Here is a 19450-nt window from a genome sequence, read left to right as displayed (position 1 = left end):
TCTCGACAAACCATTTTTTGTATGGACCTCACTTTGTGCACGGGGGCATTGTCATGTTTTAATTGGAAAGGGCCTTTTGGTCTAGAATGTCATTGTATGCTGTAGCATTAATATTTCCCTTCACTGGAACTAAGAGGCCTAGCCCGAACCATGAAAAACAGCCCCAGACCATTAATACTCCTCCACCAAACTTTACAGTTGGCTCTATGCATTGGGGCAGGTAACGTTCGCCTGGCATCCACCAAACCCAGATTCTTCTGTCAGACTGCCAGATGGTGAAGACTGATTCATCACTACAGAGAAAGTGTTTCCACAGCTCCAGAGTCCAATGGTGAACTTTACACCACTCCAGCCGACGCTTTGCATGGTGATCTTAGGCTCGGCCATGGAAAACCATTTCATGAAGCTCCCAACGAAGAGTTATTTTGCTGATGTTGCTTCCAGAGGCAGTTTGGAACTGGGTAGTAAGTGTTGCAACTGAGGACAGACGATTTTTACCCGCTACGCACTTCAGCACTTGCCGGTCCCATTTTGTGAGCCTGTGTGGCCTACCACTTCATTGTCGACCCGTTGTTGCTCCTAGACGTTTCCACTTCACAATAACAGCACTTAAAGTTTACCGGGGCAGCTCTAGCAGGGCAGAAATTTGAAGAACTGACTTGTTGAAAAGGTGCCACGTTGAAAGTCACTGAGCTCTTCAGTAAGGTCATTCTACTGCCAATGTTTGTCTATGGAGATTGCATGGCTATGTGCTCGATTTGATATACCTGTCAGCAAGAGGTGTGGCTGAAATAGCCGAATCCACCAATTTGAAGGGGTGTCCACATACGTTTCTATATATAGTGTAGCCACACACACACACACACACACACACACACACACACACACACACACACACACACACACGACACATGTGACACACACACATTGACGCACCACCTCACCAGCATGCAACAGAACAACAAAGACTAGTACAGACTCAGTGCTAACCAACAAAGTACAGCCAAGACCAGCTCAAAGTCAGCAAGGGTGGCAGGTAGCCTAGTGGTTAGAGCATTGGGCCAGTAACCGAAAGGTTGCAAGATTGAATCCCTGAGCTGACAATGTAAAAATCTGTTATTCTGCCCCTGAACAAGGCAGTTAACCCACTGTTCCTAGGCTGTCATTGAAAATAAGAATTTGTTATTAACTGACTTGCCTAGTTAAATAAAGGCAAAATAAAAATAACAAAAATCAACAATAAGTCAATCAAACTATCCATCCAGTCAAGCAGGATAATGCATTGATAATATATTAAGTACAGAACTAGCAAAATACCACGAAGGCTACATCTTTGCTTTGTTTCCCTCAATGATCCAGATATGGAGGAAGGCTGGTTGTTACAGAATGTGTCAATGCCCCCACTCTGATTCTCTACAGCATCAATGCAACTGAGCCAAGGCAGATATCTTTATGAGGACATAGGGACTTGGGATGGATTTGGGACAGGGTAAATACATGGTTATTGGAGGACACAGTCATCAATAGGGAACAATCAAATCCCTTCAGCACAGCCCCTCCCTCAACAGCAACTCAGCCAATCAGAACATAGGTTGACCACACAGGTTGCGTAACATAATTCTGTGTTTGAAAAGCCATTATATAAGTTACAGCAGCAACATGTAGAGTGAGGTGGTGGGTAGAAGTGTACTTGTAATAACTTCCTCCTGTCTTGCCGTGTTTCTCTCTCTGAGAAGAGGGTCGTTAGAGACACCCCGGTGAAGTAAGGTTATTCTAACAAGACACACAGTTGTTTGCTAAGCACAACGGTATTTTACACAAGGGAACACCAGAGAACAGCAAACAAACACTTTACCTTCTTTACAAAATCATGATGAACCCTCTTCCTCCTAAAGCCTAGATGTAGTTTACCCATGAGTACAGAGTATGGCTTTACAAAAGATATGAGATATGAGTAGGATAACAACAGGATTTATTACAACTTAATCAACAAGCGCATTTGTGATCAGAACCAAACAGAGAATAAATTAAGCCCCATAAAACATGAATCAAAATAGGGGGCCGTGTCACCTTACTGAATCACAGAAATATAAAGGTGGATCATTATGGAATTTTGTTTCTCATTTAAAATAGAATAATTCAGGTTTGCTTTAATCAAACAAAGTGCATGCAGAAAACTGCTGACCTCAATCAGTAACCCATATCCCTCTGGTCGGGGATAAGTAAAGGGGTTAGGTTGGGGGCTAGGGTGGTCAGAGAGTAGTAAAGGGGTTAGGTTGGGGGCTAGGGTGGTCAGAGAGGAGTAAAGGGGTTAGGTTGGGGGCTAGGGTGGTCAGAGAGGAGTAAAGGGGTTAGGTTGGGGGCTGGGGTGGTCAGAGAGGAGTAAAGGGGTTAGGTTGGGGGCTAGGGTGGTCAGAGAGGAGTAAAGGGGTTAGGTTGGGGGCTAGGGTGGTCAGAGAGGAGTAAAGGGGTTAGGTTGGGGGCTAGGGTGGTCAGAGAGGAGTAAAGGGGTTAGGTTGGGGGCTGAGGGTGGTCAGAGAGGAGTAAATGGGTTAGGTTGGGGGCTGGGGTGGTCAGAGAGGAGTAAAGGGGTTAGGTTGGGGGCTGGGGTGGTCAGAGAGGAGTAAATGGGTTTAGGTTGGGGGCTGGGGTGGTCAGAGAGGAGGAACGGGGTTAGGTTGGGGGCTAGGGTGGTCAGATAGGAGGAAGGGGGTTAGGGTGGGCTAGGGTGGTCAGAGAGGAGGAAGGGGGTTATGTTGGGGGCTGGGTGGTCAGAAAGGGGGAAGGGAGTTAGGTTGGGGGCTATGGTGGTCAGATAGGAGGAAGGGGGTTATGGTGGGCTAGGGTGGTCAGAGAGGAGGAAGGGGGTTAGGGTGGGCTAGGTTGGTCAGAGAGGAGGAATGGGGTTAGGTTGGGGCCTAGGGTGGTCAGAGAAGGAAGGGGGTTAGGTTGGGGGCTAGGCTGGTCAGAGAGGAGGAAGGGGGTTAGGTTGGGGGCTAGGCTGGTCAGAGAGGAGGAAGGGGGTTAGGTTGGGGGCTACAGTGTGTATAGGGGAGGGGGGGGGGTAAATATTCTAGACCTTGGCCTAAAGTGATGCTACAGTGCTAATAATGAAGGCCTGCTCCTCAATATGTATACTTATTTGGTGTGTGTGTGTGTGTGTGTGAGAGTGAGTGAGTGAGTGAGTGAGTGAGTGAGTGAGTGAGTGAGTGAGTGAGTGAGTGAGTGAGTGAGTGAGTGAGTGAGTGAGTGAGTGAGTGAGTGAGTGAGTGAGTGAGTGAGTGAGTGAGTGAGTGAGTGAGTGATTGTCAAATGGGGGGAGACAATGACTATGATATAAACATATAGTTTACAGAAATGGTTAGTCTTGTACTTCTGATGACTAGTTAATAAACTCAAGAAGGCATGTGGATTAACGATGAAAACGACATTCCTTTCAACATTAATATCTCTTCAAAATCACTCTACTTTCCTGCAAAATGAAACACGTCCTTGTCTGATTCAATTAACTCATTTTCTGACTCCACCCCAACCAACAAGTAACATCTTAAAGGTCCATATTTATATCAATATCAAACCATTTCTAGGGAACAATTACATTTTCAATTAAAATTGTCGATAAGAAACAAAAATAGCTTCTAAGCAAAGAACAATAATAATTTTGCTAGGACTGTCTGGGAATGGTCTGAGTCAGGAGGGGAAAACTGACTAGCTGTTATTGGCAGAGAGTTTTGGAACCCTCTTTCTTATTGGTCTATTAACTAACGTCACCAGTCTGGCCAATACTCCATCCCACCACAGCCAGCTAAAATTTCAGGCAGACATTTTTTTAACAGTTTTTACACTAAAAGGGCATTATCATAATTTCCATAATTTCACAATATTATTCCAACCTCATAGAGTGGAAATACTGTATATATAAAACACAGGGTAATCACGTTTTTGACTGCACTGGGCCTTTAAATGAGTTGTAATGTCAAATTATCGATTGGTTTGAGTTGAATGACATTGCTTGAAACCCATTTCCCTGTCACGTGTGCTCTCCCTCTTTAAGGACATTCACAAATACATGATGATATAGAAAAACCTTTATATAACAAGAAGCATTATGTTATCTGCACAGGATATCTCCAATCCTAGTGATCTCATTAATAGTACAAAGCAAACGTAATGTTCTCTTGCTGATTACTGTATTTAAATTTGAAATAATATAGCAGACTAATGTACAGGCCTAGTATTTCATTTGGTCATGGATTCAACGTATTGCCGTCTAATGATTAGAGAACAGTCTGGCGATAGTGTCACAGACCAGCAGTATTGTTAACCTGGTAATCTGAGCGGCTCTCTGTCTCCCTCGTGTGGACAACATTAATGTCAATCTGCAGCGAATGAGCTTCAAGTGCGTCCTTTAGACTCGCGGTCTTTTTTTGAGATAATTCGTTGAATTTTCATGTGAAAACAGTCACAATGAAATGAGAACACAATGGTGCGTTTATATTACCCATCGGACAAAACTTGATTCATTCATTGGCACATTTTCAATTCTGCATCTCTCAAAGACGTGTCCCTCTCTTTCTCTTTTTGTTTTGGCATCGCCAGCTACTATCGAAGTTGCACGCCTTCCCGACTCAGCCTACCCCAAGTAAGCTACCATTGCACAGTAGCAGCAAATGCCCATATTCTTGGCCACAGCAGCACAACTAAAAATGTAATCAAGCCACTAGAGATGTCAGTGTATTTTTCTGCTATGCACAGACAGCACAGTATAGAACCATACCAAACATGTTACCTCTACGTTCTTCACAAACGTTCCGTGGTAGCACCCTTTTCATTTCATATAAGAGTTTTAATTAAGAAGGCTATACCAGACGCATATTCACTATACATTGATTTAACATTACCTTTACAATAAAATGTTCACTGAAATTACAGAATAAATATATGCACATATTTTCTTCAAATCTTTGTGAGAGAGAAAACATTAAAAGTGCCCCCTACAAAGCCGTTAGTGTCGATGAGATAGATAATCCGATGCATGGTTCTTAAGAAAGTGCGTGGAATTCCAGAAAACCTTGAGCGTCATCATATAATATATTCACAAATGTTATTTTCATCCTTGGGCGAGCACGTCCTTGAGAATTGCACCCATATATATAGTAGTCCTCTTTAATAATAATAATGATAATAATATATAAAATTAAATAGAACACTGAACCGTAATGTGTTACAGTATCTCTATTAATAGGTGAGTGATAGTTCTGAGTAAATCCCTCACCACTGCAATGGATCGAGTGCATGCAGCAAACTGCAATTTATTTTCTTAATGTTTTATTTATTTCCTACAAACTTCATGTGCACGGCACCCGGGCGTTTATATATCCACCTGAACGATAGCGAGACAGAAACACGAGCCCAGTGGAGACATCCAGCTCCCGCATAGGGTTACTCCACTCCACCGTTTGAGAGCTCACGAAGGGTTCAGTTTGATGGGATATATTTTCGGATGTTGTGTTTTTCCCGGTGTCTCTCTCCCCTTTCTTGTTCTCTCACTCTCCTCAGCATATAGACCAATCCGTTCCATATAAAAATAAGGGATGATAACATTGCTGGCTACTCTGAAAAAAGGCACTTCATTGAATATCTGAGAATGGCCTTTCCTCCAAAGCGATTTTGGGGGAAAACTTTTTGTAATATAATATTTTATTTTAATATCATGCTGCTTTTTTGTTTAGTTTTTCTTCCGTGATTTTGTTCCGTTTGGGGTATGGAAAAGGGAGAGTGTGTGTTTGTATGTAGCTTATGCTATTCTCCGTGCGTTAGAACCGATATGATTTCTCCAGTACTTCGAGGTAATCCGGCTTGGTTTGGAGTTTGGCCCTTAACTCGAGGTAATCGCTTTGGGAGGGGTCAGGGTAGCAGCCTTTCCCTGCTGTGAACAGCAACGTATCCTTGAGACGTGCGTCCTGTTGTAAGTCCGGGTATTGCATACCAGGCGGGTGTGCATGTGCAACGTGCATGTCCTTTAGCTTCGGCACCGTTCCATACAGACAGTCTACGAAGCCGACAGTTGGCGTGGGTCTCTGGCTGTCAATCACGGTGGGACACAGCCCACTGTTCTCGTGAAAACTCGATATATCCCCTGTATTGTGGTTTACCGTGACAATAGTGTTGAGCTGTGTGTTAGACATGGCTAGGGTCCATTCCCTCTCCTTCTCTAAGAGGGTTCGGTAATTACTGTTGTTCTCTTTTGTTTCTGCAAACTGCCCCCCCTCACCCTCCCCTACCTCTCCCTCCCGGGGCTTGTAAATGGGGTTGTTGCACATCTGCGTCACAGGGTGAGGAATGTAATCATAGACGTGACCGTGAGTGTGTGTGTGGCCAACGTGACCATGTGTGTGAGTATGTGTGTGTCCGCTGGTTGGCTTTTCAGGTGAGCCTATGCTTCCACTGCTGGTCTGTCTCGGCGGATCCTCGAATATCCTGCACTGCATCTGGATTCCCGTCAGATCCACCTCAGAGCGTTTCCGGAAGGGCAGCTTCTTCCGTCTCCGCAGGACGAAGGCGAAGAGGCCCGCCGCCACGAAAACCGCTGAGATGAACAGAACGAGAAGACTGAGGATGAGGACTGATAGAGGCACCGGCCCCCTCCCCACAGCCTCCTCCAGACCAGAGCTACCAGTGATCATATCATCAGAAGGGAGGAGAGCTGGGGAAGGTCCGGATGAGTACTTCAGCTCTGGACAGATGACTTCAGCATCCAGCGACCTCAGATCCTTCCCAAAGGCAAAATCAGGAGTCTTACAGATGACATCCCTAACCATGATGACAGAGGACAGCTTCTCCATCCAGGTTTTGAGGGGGATGATGTCACAGGAGCAATCCCAGGGGTTCTGATGAAGGTCCACCTGGACGATGGAATGCAGGTGTTCTAGAACGCCACGCACAGGCAGGGACAGGAAGTAGTTATTGCGGAGGTTGAGTCGCGCCAGGCTGGTGCCTGCGAAGGCGTCGGTCGGGAGAGTACGGAGGAGGTTGTCATTGAGGAAAACAAGCTGAAGGCTGGGCATGAGAGAGAATGACGCCGGCTGGATCTCACGAATAACGTTATACTCAAAATAAAGATAACTCAACGTCTGTAAGCCCCGGAACATACCTGGAGTTAGCCTCTCAATGTCATTCCCATTCAGATACAAACTCTTCAGGTTGGGAAGGTTGATAAACGCCCCTTCCTGGACGTACGATATCCGGTTATTCCCCAAGTGTAGTAAATCCAAGCTGGAAAAGTTCCAGAAATCAGACCGGTAGATTTTCTGTATCAGATTTCCACTCAGATAAAGTTTCTTGGCGTTGAGAGGCCTGGGCAGGAGCTCTGAGATATTATGAAAGCCCTTCTCTTTACAGTTGACCGTTAGCCCCAGGTCGTTGATATGGAGGTTGCAGGTACATCCAGAAGGGCAGACGATGGGGATGGGGGGGCGGGTCTGGTAGCCAGCTATTGGGGGCTGGTTCAGGCCGGGGTAGAGACTACGAGGTGTGGGAGGGTTTTTGGTGGGCCTGGGCCGTTTGGTGGGTTTGACATGTCTCTCTTTGTACTCCACAGACGATGCTGTGTTGTGGAACGAAGACAGCATGGAGGACGGTTTCGTTGGCCACGTGTTCTCGTTGTTGAACGGAGACCGGGGGATTCCCAGTTTGGCCTCGATTTCCGCGTCTGAAAGTAATGGACAGAGCTCACTGCGTTTGATCTCACGTAAGTCTTTCCCGTGCAAGTGGAAGGGGTACTCGCAGGTGATCTCTCCGACCAGTGCTGTGTAGGGAACCCGTTCCAACCACGTTTTTAGCTGAACTATATCACACTCACAGATCCATGGATTCTCCTCTAGCTGAATCTCCATCAGGCTCCGCCCCACATATTCCAATGTGCCCTTATATGGTAAAGTCTTTAACCGGTTTCCCCTCAGGTCCAGGTGTGTTAGTGACACCGACCTGAATAGGTAGCTGGGCAGGACTGGTATCAGATTGTCATTTAGGATGAGTACTCTGAGTTTGTGGAGGTGCCTGAAGGCTCCGCTCTCTATCCTTTTGATGACGTTATAGTCTGCTTGCAGGTATTCCAAGCTTTCAAGACCCAGGAAGGTGTCATTCCGGAAAACCTCTAGTTTGTTCTCATAGAGGAACAGCTGTTTCAGAATTCCCAATCCGTTAAATGCTCCGGCGTGGATGTCCTGCAACGCATTATTCCCCAGATTAATGGACAGAGCATTGTTGAGGTGAAGAAAACTGTTGAAGTACAGCTTCCTCATGGAGTTCCTCTGCACGTTGAGTTTGAAGGGCCGTGTCCATATCTGGGAGATCTGACTGACATTTGTAAATCCTTTGCTGTCGCAGTGGACGTGAAATACGCCCTCTTTGACTTCGCAGTAGCAGGGCTCGAAGCAGGGCTCGTCGATCTCCTCCGAGTCCTCCAGCAGTGGGATCGGGGTGGTCCAACCTAAGGCAATGGTGCTCAGCAAGGTAACCCACAGCATCCTCACTGAGACCTGATGAAGTCACGGCTATGGCAAGCCACTTCACAGCACTGAGACCATAGACAAGAGAGGGAGAGGGAGAAGGGGCACACACACGCACACACGCACGCACGCACAGGGACAGCGGGGTGAAGAGTGTGAAAAAGAGGAGAAAAAGAGACAGAGAGAGAAACCGTTAGTATTGCTGTCTCATGGAAGGTGCACATGGAAATGAATGAATACAGTGAGATTGGTGTATCAACGTAGCCCACTCACTGTTTAACTCATTACACACCAACCTAAAACAATTACAAATCTCCCTATTACACCCTTGTTTAACGTCACAATATTTCACGTTATGAGCATCTACCACTAGCCTAAGGTTGCCATAAATCAAACTCGGAGATGCTTATCTCAATGAATAAATGAAGGAAGGCAACAGCAGGTGGCCGTGGAAGGCTGGAGAGGAGAGGAGAGGTGATCTCTCTGTATTTAATACAAAACATAGCAAACCTCTCCCGGAAAATCAGACACTGGAGTTCACTTGTGTGTGTTCGCCAGATTAATCACTATACCCCTGTTAACCTAGGGATAGGGACAGAGCTGTCATCAGGGCTCAAGGCACGGACCAGAGAGAACAAGAGGATGTTTGGGCAATATGCAGTGTTCTAATCAAACAACCTTAGGAAATACAGCTATTTGTTATACGGGTATAAAATTCAAGTGACAACAGATTACATATCATTGTCTTCGGGGCAGCTGCCGGGTTAAGTGTTTGAGAACAAATTGATTGCAGATTGTTCATAGCCTACCAGAATAAGATATGTTTAGCCTAACCTCCATATATAGATATCCTATAGATGAACGGAGATGACATCAGCTGCTCAAGGGCTAGAGAGAAAAATACCAAATAACGGATTTGTCATCTCCCCGCACGTGAATGCCCTTAGCCCCCGGTCCTCATGGTCATTGTAAAAGAAAATTACATTTAAAAAAAAACGTGTCATTTTTTTTTTAGGACACATTACTAACTATGAAACGATTCCCTTTACCATCATTGCTGTTCGTGTAAAAACTGCACACACACACACACACACACACACACACACACACACACACACTACGATGAATAGCGCACTTTGTATGTTCCCAGTGCTCTGCCTCCACCGTTTGGCTTGTATTGCAAATCTACGCGCTGTCCGTGGTGCTGAGATCCCATGGAAAACACACAAAGGTCCTGAAGCCGCTGTCCATTAAACCGGTGGTGATGAAATAAAACAAAATCCGAAAAACACTAAAAAGAGAGAAAACGTATTCTCCCTTACTCTTTCCGATCGTTTAGCATTTCCACGTCCCACAGCGGTTGGTAAAGTGTTATATTCCTGGGTATTAGCTGTTATATTCCGGGGTACCTACTCAGTTTAATGGGAACCAACTTCACATCGCCTGCTTTTACGGTGCCCGTGTAACGGGGGAGGTGAGCTGTCCCGCGTGCCTTCCGTTATGGGCTGTTGAGAGGGAGAGAAGGAGAGACAAGAAAAAGATGCATAGGAATGAGCCGCACACATCCATACAGCATAACGCAATCAAACCCTGTACCCTGACCAAACCACAGACTGTTATCACAGGGCAGCTACATCCATTAAAGAAACATAGGTTCAATTATGGACACGATAGTCTATACGGAAAACACAATGAAATTAGAAATAAATACATTGACAATATCTGTTGTATCTCAAAGAACTTGCAAACCTGAATTACGAAACAAACGTGGGAACGTAAAGGGAATAGAAATGAAACGTACATAAGGAAGGGAAAAGAAGCTGTTGAAATGCGAGCCGAGCGCTAGGCAGGTGCTTTCGTCGTCGTGACATCGGCTCGAAACCGTTGAATGTGGGAAACAAATGCTCATTGATCAGATAGGATAGCCAGATTCCTCTGCTCCATTCTCACCATCAACGAGTGCGTTCCTTTCCCTCCCACGTCCGTGGCTTAGCTATATGCAATAAGGATACGCATTAACACACACACATATTCACACACGCACCACTCACCTTACTTTGGCACTGCAATTTAACAGCATCCGGGAAAAAAACAGCACTAGTTTAAAGATTGTTGGATCGCTCTCTTTCCTTCTCTGCCTCTCTTCCTGCCGAGATTTCCCCGTTGCTCTCTCTCTCTCTCTCTCTCTCTCTCTCTCTCTCTCCCCTCTCTCTCTCTCTCTCTCTCTCTCTCTCTCTCTCTCTCTCTCTCTCTCTATGTCCCTCGCTCTCTCTCCTACCGCTGTGGCTCAGGCAAAGAGAGAGAAAATGAAGACGTGATTGGAATGCAATGTTCTCTCTTTTTTCTATCCACTTTGCTTATGATGCAGGTCCTCAGCTTGTTTGCTTGCTTCCACTTACGAACGTTCAACAGTATAGCCAGGCGAAACTGCACTCTCCTTGGCTTAAGCTTCCCAGTTCTGTCCGATGCGCCAACCTTCTGTGGATCATAGCAAAGTCTATTTTTTCGTCGGCTCTTTTTTAGACGTCACTGGAAGGAGCTTTAAGTGAAGATAGAGGGAGCAACTAGCGAGAGAGGGAGAAGAAGGGGGGTGGAGGGGACATTGGCGTTGGTTGTGGATGGTGTCGGCCTTGCTGAGAGGAGGAGCGCTCTGACTGTCGCAATAGGAGCGCTCTCTCTCTCTCTCTCTCTCTCTCTCTTTCTCTCTCTCTCTGTTGGAAAGGAGAGAGAGGTGTGTGCGTGGCGGGTGGTTCTGCTTCTCTGAGGCAGCAGACCTGTGGATGACAGGCAAAGCGAGGCGGAGAGCAGGGAGCAGAGAGGCACTTTCAGTGGATTTCTTTTTTGTATCTATGGCTACTATTTACAGAAAATGATTAACTTGAATACGTTGACTTCATACAGTTCATCCTACAGTTTATCTTGTGCCTTTTTTGGGTGTAAGCATATGATTCAACTATACTGGGCTGTCCCATCTCCTAAATATGTTATTCTCTCTCTCTCTCTCTCTCTCTCTCTCTCTCTCTCTCTCTCTCTCTCTCTCTCTCTCTCTCTCTCTCTCTCTCTCTCTCTCTCTCTCTCTCTCTCTGTCTCTGAATAGAAGGGAGGGTAGCCATTGGCTCCTGACAGTCTCTCCGTTCGATCTCACTGCAGCAGTCACGGCGCGGCGAGTGGAAGGAAGCGCTCATACTCTGTTCCGTGCCTTTCCGCGCGCAGCCTCCAGCGGGCAATACAACCCCGCGTGAGAGCCAGGGCCAAATCAAATCGCATGGTGGACTTCGTTCACTTCGACATTACCATGATCAAGACAAACATACATTTTATCGTTTGTTTTGTGTTACTTTTTTCGAACAAGATTTCATGATTACACCTCTGACATCTAAAATGAATAGTCTATCCTCAGCCTACTTCCCTTATTTGTGACCTGTTCAGGATTTAACGATGTGTGTTGTGATTCTGAAATCACTGTTCCATTCTGCTATGTGAAAAGAAGAGATTTTCTCTCATTGATTTTCTCTCATCATGCATTGTATTAGAGCTTAGTTTCTAGGCTATGAGACTTGTATTGTGGTAGCATGAGTCAGGTAGATTTTGGATCGTTCGGCAGCCCCAGGCTGTACAGTATCTGTGTCCCAGATATTGTCCCAAAATAAACCCCCATTGGCACACACACTCCCACACGTTCACGCCCAGCCTGACACCGCCTAAGAGATAAGAGAGGAGAGTTCATTGGTGCCTGGCTAGCTGTCACAGGACTAGATACCAGGGTCACCAATATAAGGCATGACATAGAGCTCTGGAGATAGGAGGACTGAGTCTACTAACTCACATCTGCTAGAGAAGAGAACCAGGGCTGATATTCTAGGCCCAGGTTTCAGGGTGCTATATTGCAAAAACAATAGGGAAATATGAGTAAGAGAGAGAAAGGGAGAGAGAAAGAGAGAGAGTGCGAGAGAGTGCGAGAGAGAGTGAGAGAGAAAGAGAGAGAGAGAGAAAGAGAGCGAGCGAGAGAGAGTGCGAGAGAGAGTGCGAGAGAGAGTGCGAGAGAGAGTGAGAGAGAGAGAGAGAGAGAGAGAGAGAGAAAAAGAGAGAGAGAAAGAGAGCGAGCGAGAGAGAGAAAGAGAGCGAGAGAGAGAGAACAGAGGGGTTAAGGAGATAAGGTTACCGGAGACTATTTGGTAGCAGCTGGTAAATAGTAAAACTGTCTGTCATGTTTCTCTGTACAGGCCTGTCATTCATGTCCTGGCCTGTCAGACAGTCAGCTGCTTCTGCTGCAGCCACACAGTCACTCAGAGAATCAGTCATTTATCTGCTGCTGCAGCCACACAGTCACTCAGAGAGTCAGTCATTTAGCTGCTGCTATAGCCACACAGTCACTCAGAGAGTCAGTCATTTAGCTGCTGCTGCAGCCACACAGTCACTCAGAGAGTCAGTAATTTAGGTGCTGCTGCTGCAGCCAAACAGTCACTCAGAGAGTCAGTCATTTAGCTGCTGCTGCAGCCACACAGTCACTCAGAGAGTCAGTCATTTAGTTGCTGCTGCTGCAGCCACACAGTCACTCAGAGAGTCAGTCATTTAGCTGCTGCTGCTGCAGCCACACAGTCATTCAGAGAATCAGTTATTTAGCTGCTGCTGCAGCCACAGTCACTCAGAGAGTCAGTCATTTAGCTGCTGCTGCAGCCAAACAGTCACTCAGAGAATCAGTCATTTAGCTGCTGCTGCAGCCACACAGTCACTCAGAGAATCAGTCATTTAGCTGCTGCTGCAGCCACACAGTCACTACGAGAGTCAGTCATTTAGCTGCTGCTGCTGCTGCAGCCATATTGTCACTCAGAGAATCAGTAATTTAGCTGCTGCTACAGCCACACAGTCACTCAGAGAATCAGTCATTTAGCTGCTGCTGCTGCAGCCATATCGTCACTCAGAGAATCAGTAATTTAGCTGCTGCTGCAGCCACACAGTCACTCAGAGAGTCAGTCATTTAGCTGCTGCTGCTGCAGCCACACAGTCATTCAGAGAATCAGTCATTTAGCTGCTGCTGCAGCCACAGTCACTCAGAGAGTCAGTCATTTAGCTGCTGCTGCTGGAGCCACACAGTCACTCAGAGAATCAGTCATTTAGCTGCTGCTGTTGCAGCCACACAGCCTCTCAGAGTCAGTCATTTAGCTGCTGCTGCAGCCACACAGTCACTATGATTCAGTCATTTAGCTGCTTTTGCTGTAGCCACACAGTCACTCAGAGAGTCAGTCATTTAGTTGCTGCTGCAACCACACAGTCACTCAGAAAATCAGTCATTTAGCTGCTGCTGCAGCCACAAAGTCACTAAGAGAGTCAGTCATTTAGCTGCTGCTGCTGCTGCAGCCATATTGTCACTCAGAGAATCAGTAATTTAGCTGCTGCTACAGCCACACTGTCACTCAGAGAATCAGTCGTTTAGCTGCTGCTGCTGCAGCCATATCGTCACTCAGAGAATCAGTAATTTAGCTGCTGCTGCAGCCACACAGTCACTCAGCGAGTCAGTCATTTAGCTGCTGCTGCTGCTGCAACCATATCGTCACTCAGAGAATCAGTAATTTAGCTGCTGCTGCAGCCACACAGTCACTCAGAGAGTCAGTCATTTAGTTTCTGCTGCTGTAGCCAAACAGTCACTCAGAGAATCAGTCATTTAGCTGCTGCTGCAGCCACACAGTCACTCAGAGAGTCAGTCATTTAGCTGCTGCTGCTGCAGCCACACAGTCATTCAGAGAATCAGTCATTTAGCTGCTGCTGCAGCCACACAGTCACTCAGAGAGTCAGTCATTTAGCTGCTGCTGCTGCTGCAGCCATACCGTCACTCAGATAATCAGTCATTTAGCTGCTGCTGCTGCAGCCACACAGTCACTATGATTCAGTCATTTAGCTGCTGCTGCTGCAGCCACACAGTCACTCAGAGAGTCAGTCATTTAGTTGCTGCTGCTGGAGCCACACAGTCACTCAGAGAATCAGTCATTTAGCTGCTGCTGTTGCAGCCACACAGCCTCTCAGAGTCAGTCATTTAGCTGCTGCTGCAGCCACACAGTCACTATGATTCAGTCATTTAGCTGCTGCTGCTGCAGCCACACAGTCACTCAGAGAGTCAGTCATTTAGCTGCTGCTGCAGCCACACAGTCACTCAGAGAGTCAGTCATTTAGCTGCTGCTGCTGCTGCAGCCATACCATCACTCAGATAATCAGTCATTTAGCTGCTGCTGCTGCAGCCAAACAGTCACTCAGAGAATCAGTCATTTAGCTGCTGCTGCTGCAGCCACACAGTCACTCAGAGAGTCAGTCATTTAGCTGCTGCTGCAACCACACAGTCACTATAATTCAGTCATTTAGCTGCTTCTGATGTAGCTACACAGTCACTCAGAATCAGTCATTTAGCTGCTGCTGCTGCAGCCACACAGTCACTCAGAGAGTCAGTCATTTAGCTGCTGCTGCTGCTGCAGCCACACAGTCACTCAGGGAATCAGTCATTTAGCTGCTGCTGCAGCCACACAGTCACTCAGAGAGTCAGTCATTTAGCTGCTGCTGCTGCAGCCACACAGTCATTCAGAGAATCAGTCATTTAGCTGCTGCTGCAGCCATATTGTCACTCAGAGAGTCAGTCATTTAGTTGCTGCTGCAGCCACACAGTCACTCAGAGAATCAGTCATTTAGCTGCTGCTGCTGCAGCCATATCGTCACTCAGAGAATCAGTAATTTAGCTGCTGCTGCAGCCACACAGTCACTCAGAGAGTCAGTCATTTAGCTGCTGCTGCTGCAGCCACACAGTCATTCAGAGAATCAGTCATTTAGCTGCTGCTGCAGCCACAGTCACTCAGAGAGTCAGTCATTTAGCTGCTGCTGCTGGAGCCACACAGTCACTCAGAGAATCAGTCATTTAGCTGCTGCTGTTGCAGCCACACAGCCTCTCAGAGTCAGTCATTTAGCTGCTGCTGCAGCCACACAGTCACTATGATTCAGTCATTTAGCTGCTTTTGCTGTAGCCACACAGTCACTCAGAGAGTCAGTCATTTAGTTGCTGCTGCAACCACACAGTCACTCAGAAAATCAGTCATTTAGCTGCTGCTGCAGCCACAAAGTCACTAAGAGAGTCAGTCATTTAGCTGCTGCTGCTGCTGCAGCCATATTGTCACTCAGAGAATCAGTAATTTAGCTGCTGCTACAGCCACACTGTCACTCAGAGAATCAGTCGTTTAGCTGCTGCTGCTGCAGCCATATCGTCACTCAGAGAATCAGTAATTTAGCTGCTGCTGCAGCCACACAGTCACTCAGCGAGTCAGTCATTTAGCTGCTGCTGCTGCTGCAACCATATCGTCACTCAGAGAATCAGTAATTTAGCTGCTGCTGCAGCCACACAGTCACTCAGAGAGTCAGTCATTTAGTTTCTGCTGCTGTAGCCAAACAGTCACTCAGAGAATCAGTCATTTAGCTGCTGCTGCAGCCACACAGTCACTCAGAGAGTCAGTCATTTAGCTGCTGCTGCTGCAGCCACACAGTCATTCAGAGAATCAGTCATTTAGCTGCTGCTGCAGCCACACAGTCACTCAGAGAGTCAGTCATTTAGCTGCTGCTGCTGCTGCAGCCATACCGTCACTCAGATAATCAGTCATTTAGCTGCTGCTGCTGCAGCCAAACAGTCACTCAGAGAATCAGTCATTTAGCTGCTGCTGCAGCCACACAGTCACTCAGAGAGTCAGTCATTTAGCTGCTGCTGCAGCCACACAGTCACTCAGAGAATCAGTCATTTAGCTGCTGCTGCTGCAGCCACACAGTCACTCAGAGAGTCAGTCATTTAGCTGCTGCTGCTGCAGCCACACAGTCATTCAGAGAATCAGTCATTTAGCTGCTGCTGCAGCCACAGTCACTCAGAGAGTCAGTCATTTAGCTGCTGCTGCTGGAGCCACACAGTCACTCAGAGAATCAGTCATTTAGCTGCTGCTGTTGCAGCCACACAGCCTCTCAGAGTCAGTCATTTGGCTGCTGCTGCAGCCACACAGTCACTATGATTCAGTCATTTAGCTGCTGCTGCTGCAGCCACACAGTCACTATGATTCAGTCATTTAGCTGCTTTTGCTGTAGCCACACAGTCACTCAGAGAGTCAGTCATTTAGTTGCTGCTGCAACCACACAGTCACTCAGAGAGTCAGTCATTTAGTTGCTGCTGCAACCACACAGTCACACAGAAAATCAGTCATTTAGCTGCTGCTGCTGCAGCTACACAGTCACTCAGAATCAGTCATTTAGCTGCTGCTGCTGAAGCCACACAGTCACTCAGAGAGTCAGTCATTTAGCTGCTGCTGCTGCAGCCACACAGTCACTCAGGGATTCAGTCATTTAGCTGCTGCTGCAGCCACACAGTCACTCAGAGAGTCAGTCATTTAGCTGCTGCTGCTGCAGCCACACAGTCATTCAGAGAATCAGTAATTTAGCTGCTGCTGCAGCCACAGTCACTCAGAGAGTCAGTCATTTAGTTGCTGCTGCAACCACACAGTCACTCAGAAAATCAGTCATTTAGCTGCTGCTGCTGCAGCTACACAGTCACTCAGAATCAGTCATTTAGCTGCTGCTGCTGAAGCCACACAGTCACTCAGAGAGTCAGTCATTTAGCTGCTGCTGCTGCAGCCACACAGTCACTCAGGGAATCAGTCATTTGGCTGCTGCAGCAGCCACACAGTCACTCAGAGAGTCAGTGATTTAGCTGCTGCTGCTGCAGCCACACAGTCATTCAGAGAGTCAGTCATTTAGCTGCTGCTGCAGCCACAGTCACTCAGAGAGTCAGTCATTTAGCTGCTGCTGCTGGAGCCACACAGTCACTCAGAGAATCAGTCATTTAGCTGCTGCTGTTGCAGCCACACAGCCTCTCAGAGTCAGTCATTTAGCTGCTGCTGCAGCCACACAGTCACTATGATTCAGTCATTTAGCTGCTGCTGCTGCAGCCACACAGTCACTATGATTCAGTCATTTAGCTGCTTTTGCTGTAGCCACAAGTCACTCAGAGAGTCAGTCATTTAGATGCTGCTGCAACCACACAGTCACTCAGAAAATCAGTCATTTAGCTGCTGCTGCTGCAGCCACACAGTCACTCAGAGAGTCAGTTATTTAGCTGCTGCTGCAGCCACACAGTCACTCAGAGAGTCAGTCATTTAGCTGCTGCTGCTGCTGCAGCCATACCATCACTCAGATAATCAGTCATTTAGCTGCTGCTGCTGCAGCCAAACAGTCACTCAGAGAATCAGTCATTTAGCTGCTGCTACTGCAGCCACACAGTCACTCAGAGAGTCAGTCATTTAGCTGCTGCTGCAACCACACAGTCACTATAATTCAGTCATTTAGCTGCTTCTGCTGTAGCTACACAGTCACTCAGAATCAGTCATTTAGCTGCTGCTGCTGCAGCCACACAGTCACTCAGAGAGTCAATCATTTAGCTGCTGCTGCTGCTGCAGCCACACAGTCACTCAGGGAATCAGTCATTTAGCTGCTGCTGCAGCCACACAGTCACTCAGAGAGTCAGTCATTTAGCTGCTGCTGCTGCAGCCACACAGTCATTCAGAGAATCAGTCATTTAGCTGCTGCTGCAGCCACTCAGAGAGTCAGTCATTTAGTTGCTGCTGCTGGAGCCACACAGTCACTCAGAGAATCAGTCATTTAGCTGCTGCTGTTGCAGCCACACAGCCTCTCAGAGTCAGTCATTTAGTTGCTGCTGCAGCCACACAGTCACTATGATTCAGTCATTTAGCTGCTGCTGCTGCAGCCACACAGTCACTCAGAGAGTCAGTCATTTAGTTGCTGCTGCTGGAGCCACACAGTCACTCAGAGAATCAGTCATTTAGCTGCTGCTGTTGCAGCCACACAGCCTCTCAGAGTCAGTCATTTAGCTGCTGCTGCAGCCACACAGTCACTATGATTCAGTCATTTAGCTGCTGCTGCTGCAGCCACACAGTCACTCAGAGAGTCAGTCATTTAGCTGCTGCTGCAGCCACACAGTCACTCAGAGAGTCAGTCATTTAGCTGCTGCTGCTGCTGCAGCCATACCATCACTCAGATAATCAGTCATTTAGCTGCTGCTGCTGCAGCCAAACAGTCACTCAGAGAATCAGTCATTTAGCTGCTGCTGCTGCAGCCACACAGTCACTCAGAGAGTCAGTCATTTAGCTGCTGCTGCAACCACACAGTCACTATAATTCAGTCATTTAGCTGCTTCTGATGTAGCTACACAGTCACTCAGAATCAGTCATTTAGCTGCTGCTGCTGCAGCCACACAGTCACTCAGAGAGTCAGTCATTTAGCTGCTGCTGCTGCTGCAGCCACACAGTCACTCAGGGAATCAGTCATTTAGCTGCTGCTGCAGCCACACAGTCACTCAGAGAGTCAGTCATTTAGCTGCTGCTGCTGCAGCCACACAGTCATTCAGAGAATCAGTCATTTAGCTGCTGCTGCAGCCACAGTCACTCAGAGAGTCAGTCATTTAGTTGCTGCTGCTGCAGCCACACAGCCACTCAGAGAGTGAGTCATTTAGCTGCTGCTGCTGCAGCCACACAGTCACTCAGAGAATCAGTCATTTAGCTGCTGCTGCAGCCACACAGTCACTCAGAGAGTCAGTCATTTAGCTGCTGCTGCTGCTGCAGCCACACCGTCACTCAGAGAATCAGTCATTTAGCTGCTGCTGCAGCTACACAGTCACTCAGATAGTCAGTCATTTAGCTGCTGCTGCAACCACACAGTCACTAGATTCAGTAATTTAGCTGCTTCTGCGAGCTACACAGTCACTCAGAGAATCAGTCATTTAGCTGCTGCTGCTGCAGCCACACAGTCACTCAGAGAATCAGTCATTTAGCTGCTGCTGCAGCCACACAGTCACTCAGAGAGTCAGTCATTTAGCTGCTGCTCCTGCAGCCACACAGTCATTCAGAGAATCAGTC

General features: G+C 47.2%; 1 protein-coding gene across 2 annotated transcripts; it reads right to left on the bottom strand.

The window, feature by feature from the left end:
* Positions 1-1955: 1955 nt before the first annotated feature.
* Positions 1956-10707, bottom strand: LOC106613212 (SLIT and NTRK-like protein 3). Of its 2 annotated transcripts, none has more exons than XM_014215244.2 (3): positions 10562-10707; positions 9924-10015; positions 1956-8578 (listed from the first exon to the last, which is right to left on the bottom strand). In XM_014215244.2, exon 3 carries the CDS (start codon positions 8526-8528, stop codon positions 5817-5819), a length of 2712 nt encoding a protein of 903 aa, XP_014070719.1. In that variant the 5' UTR covers positions 8529-8578; positions 9924-10015; positions 10562-10707; the 3' UTR covers positions 1956-5816. The 2 variants fall into 2 exon arrangements, with proteins under 2 accessions (XP_014070719.1, XP_014070720.1); XM_014215245.2 differs by lacking the exon at positions 10562-10707 and adding an exon at positions 10312-10555.
* Between the last annotated feature and the right edge of the window lie 8743 nt (positions 10708-19450).

The sequence above is a fragment of the Salmo salar genome, chromosome ssa09 (assembly GCF_905237065.1).
Source record: "Salmo salar chromosome ssa09, Ssal_v3.1, whole genome shotgun sequence".
Classification (NCBI taxonomy): Eukaryota; Metazoa; Chordata; class Actinopteri; order Salmoniformes; family Salmonidae; genus Salmo; species Salmo salar.
The sequence above is the reverse complement of the archived record's forward strand: the minus strand, read 5'-3'. Positions and strand labels throughout refer to the sequence as shown.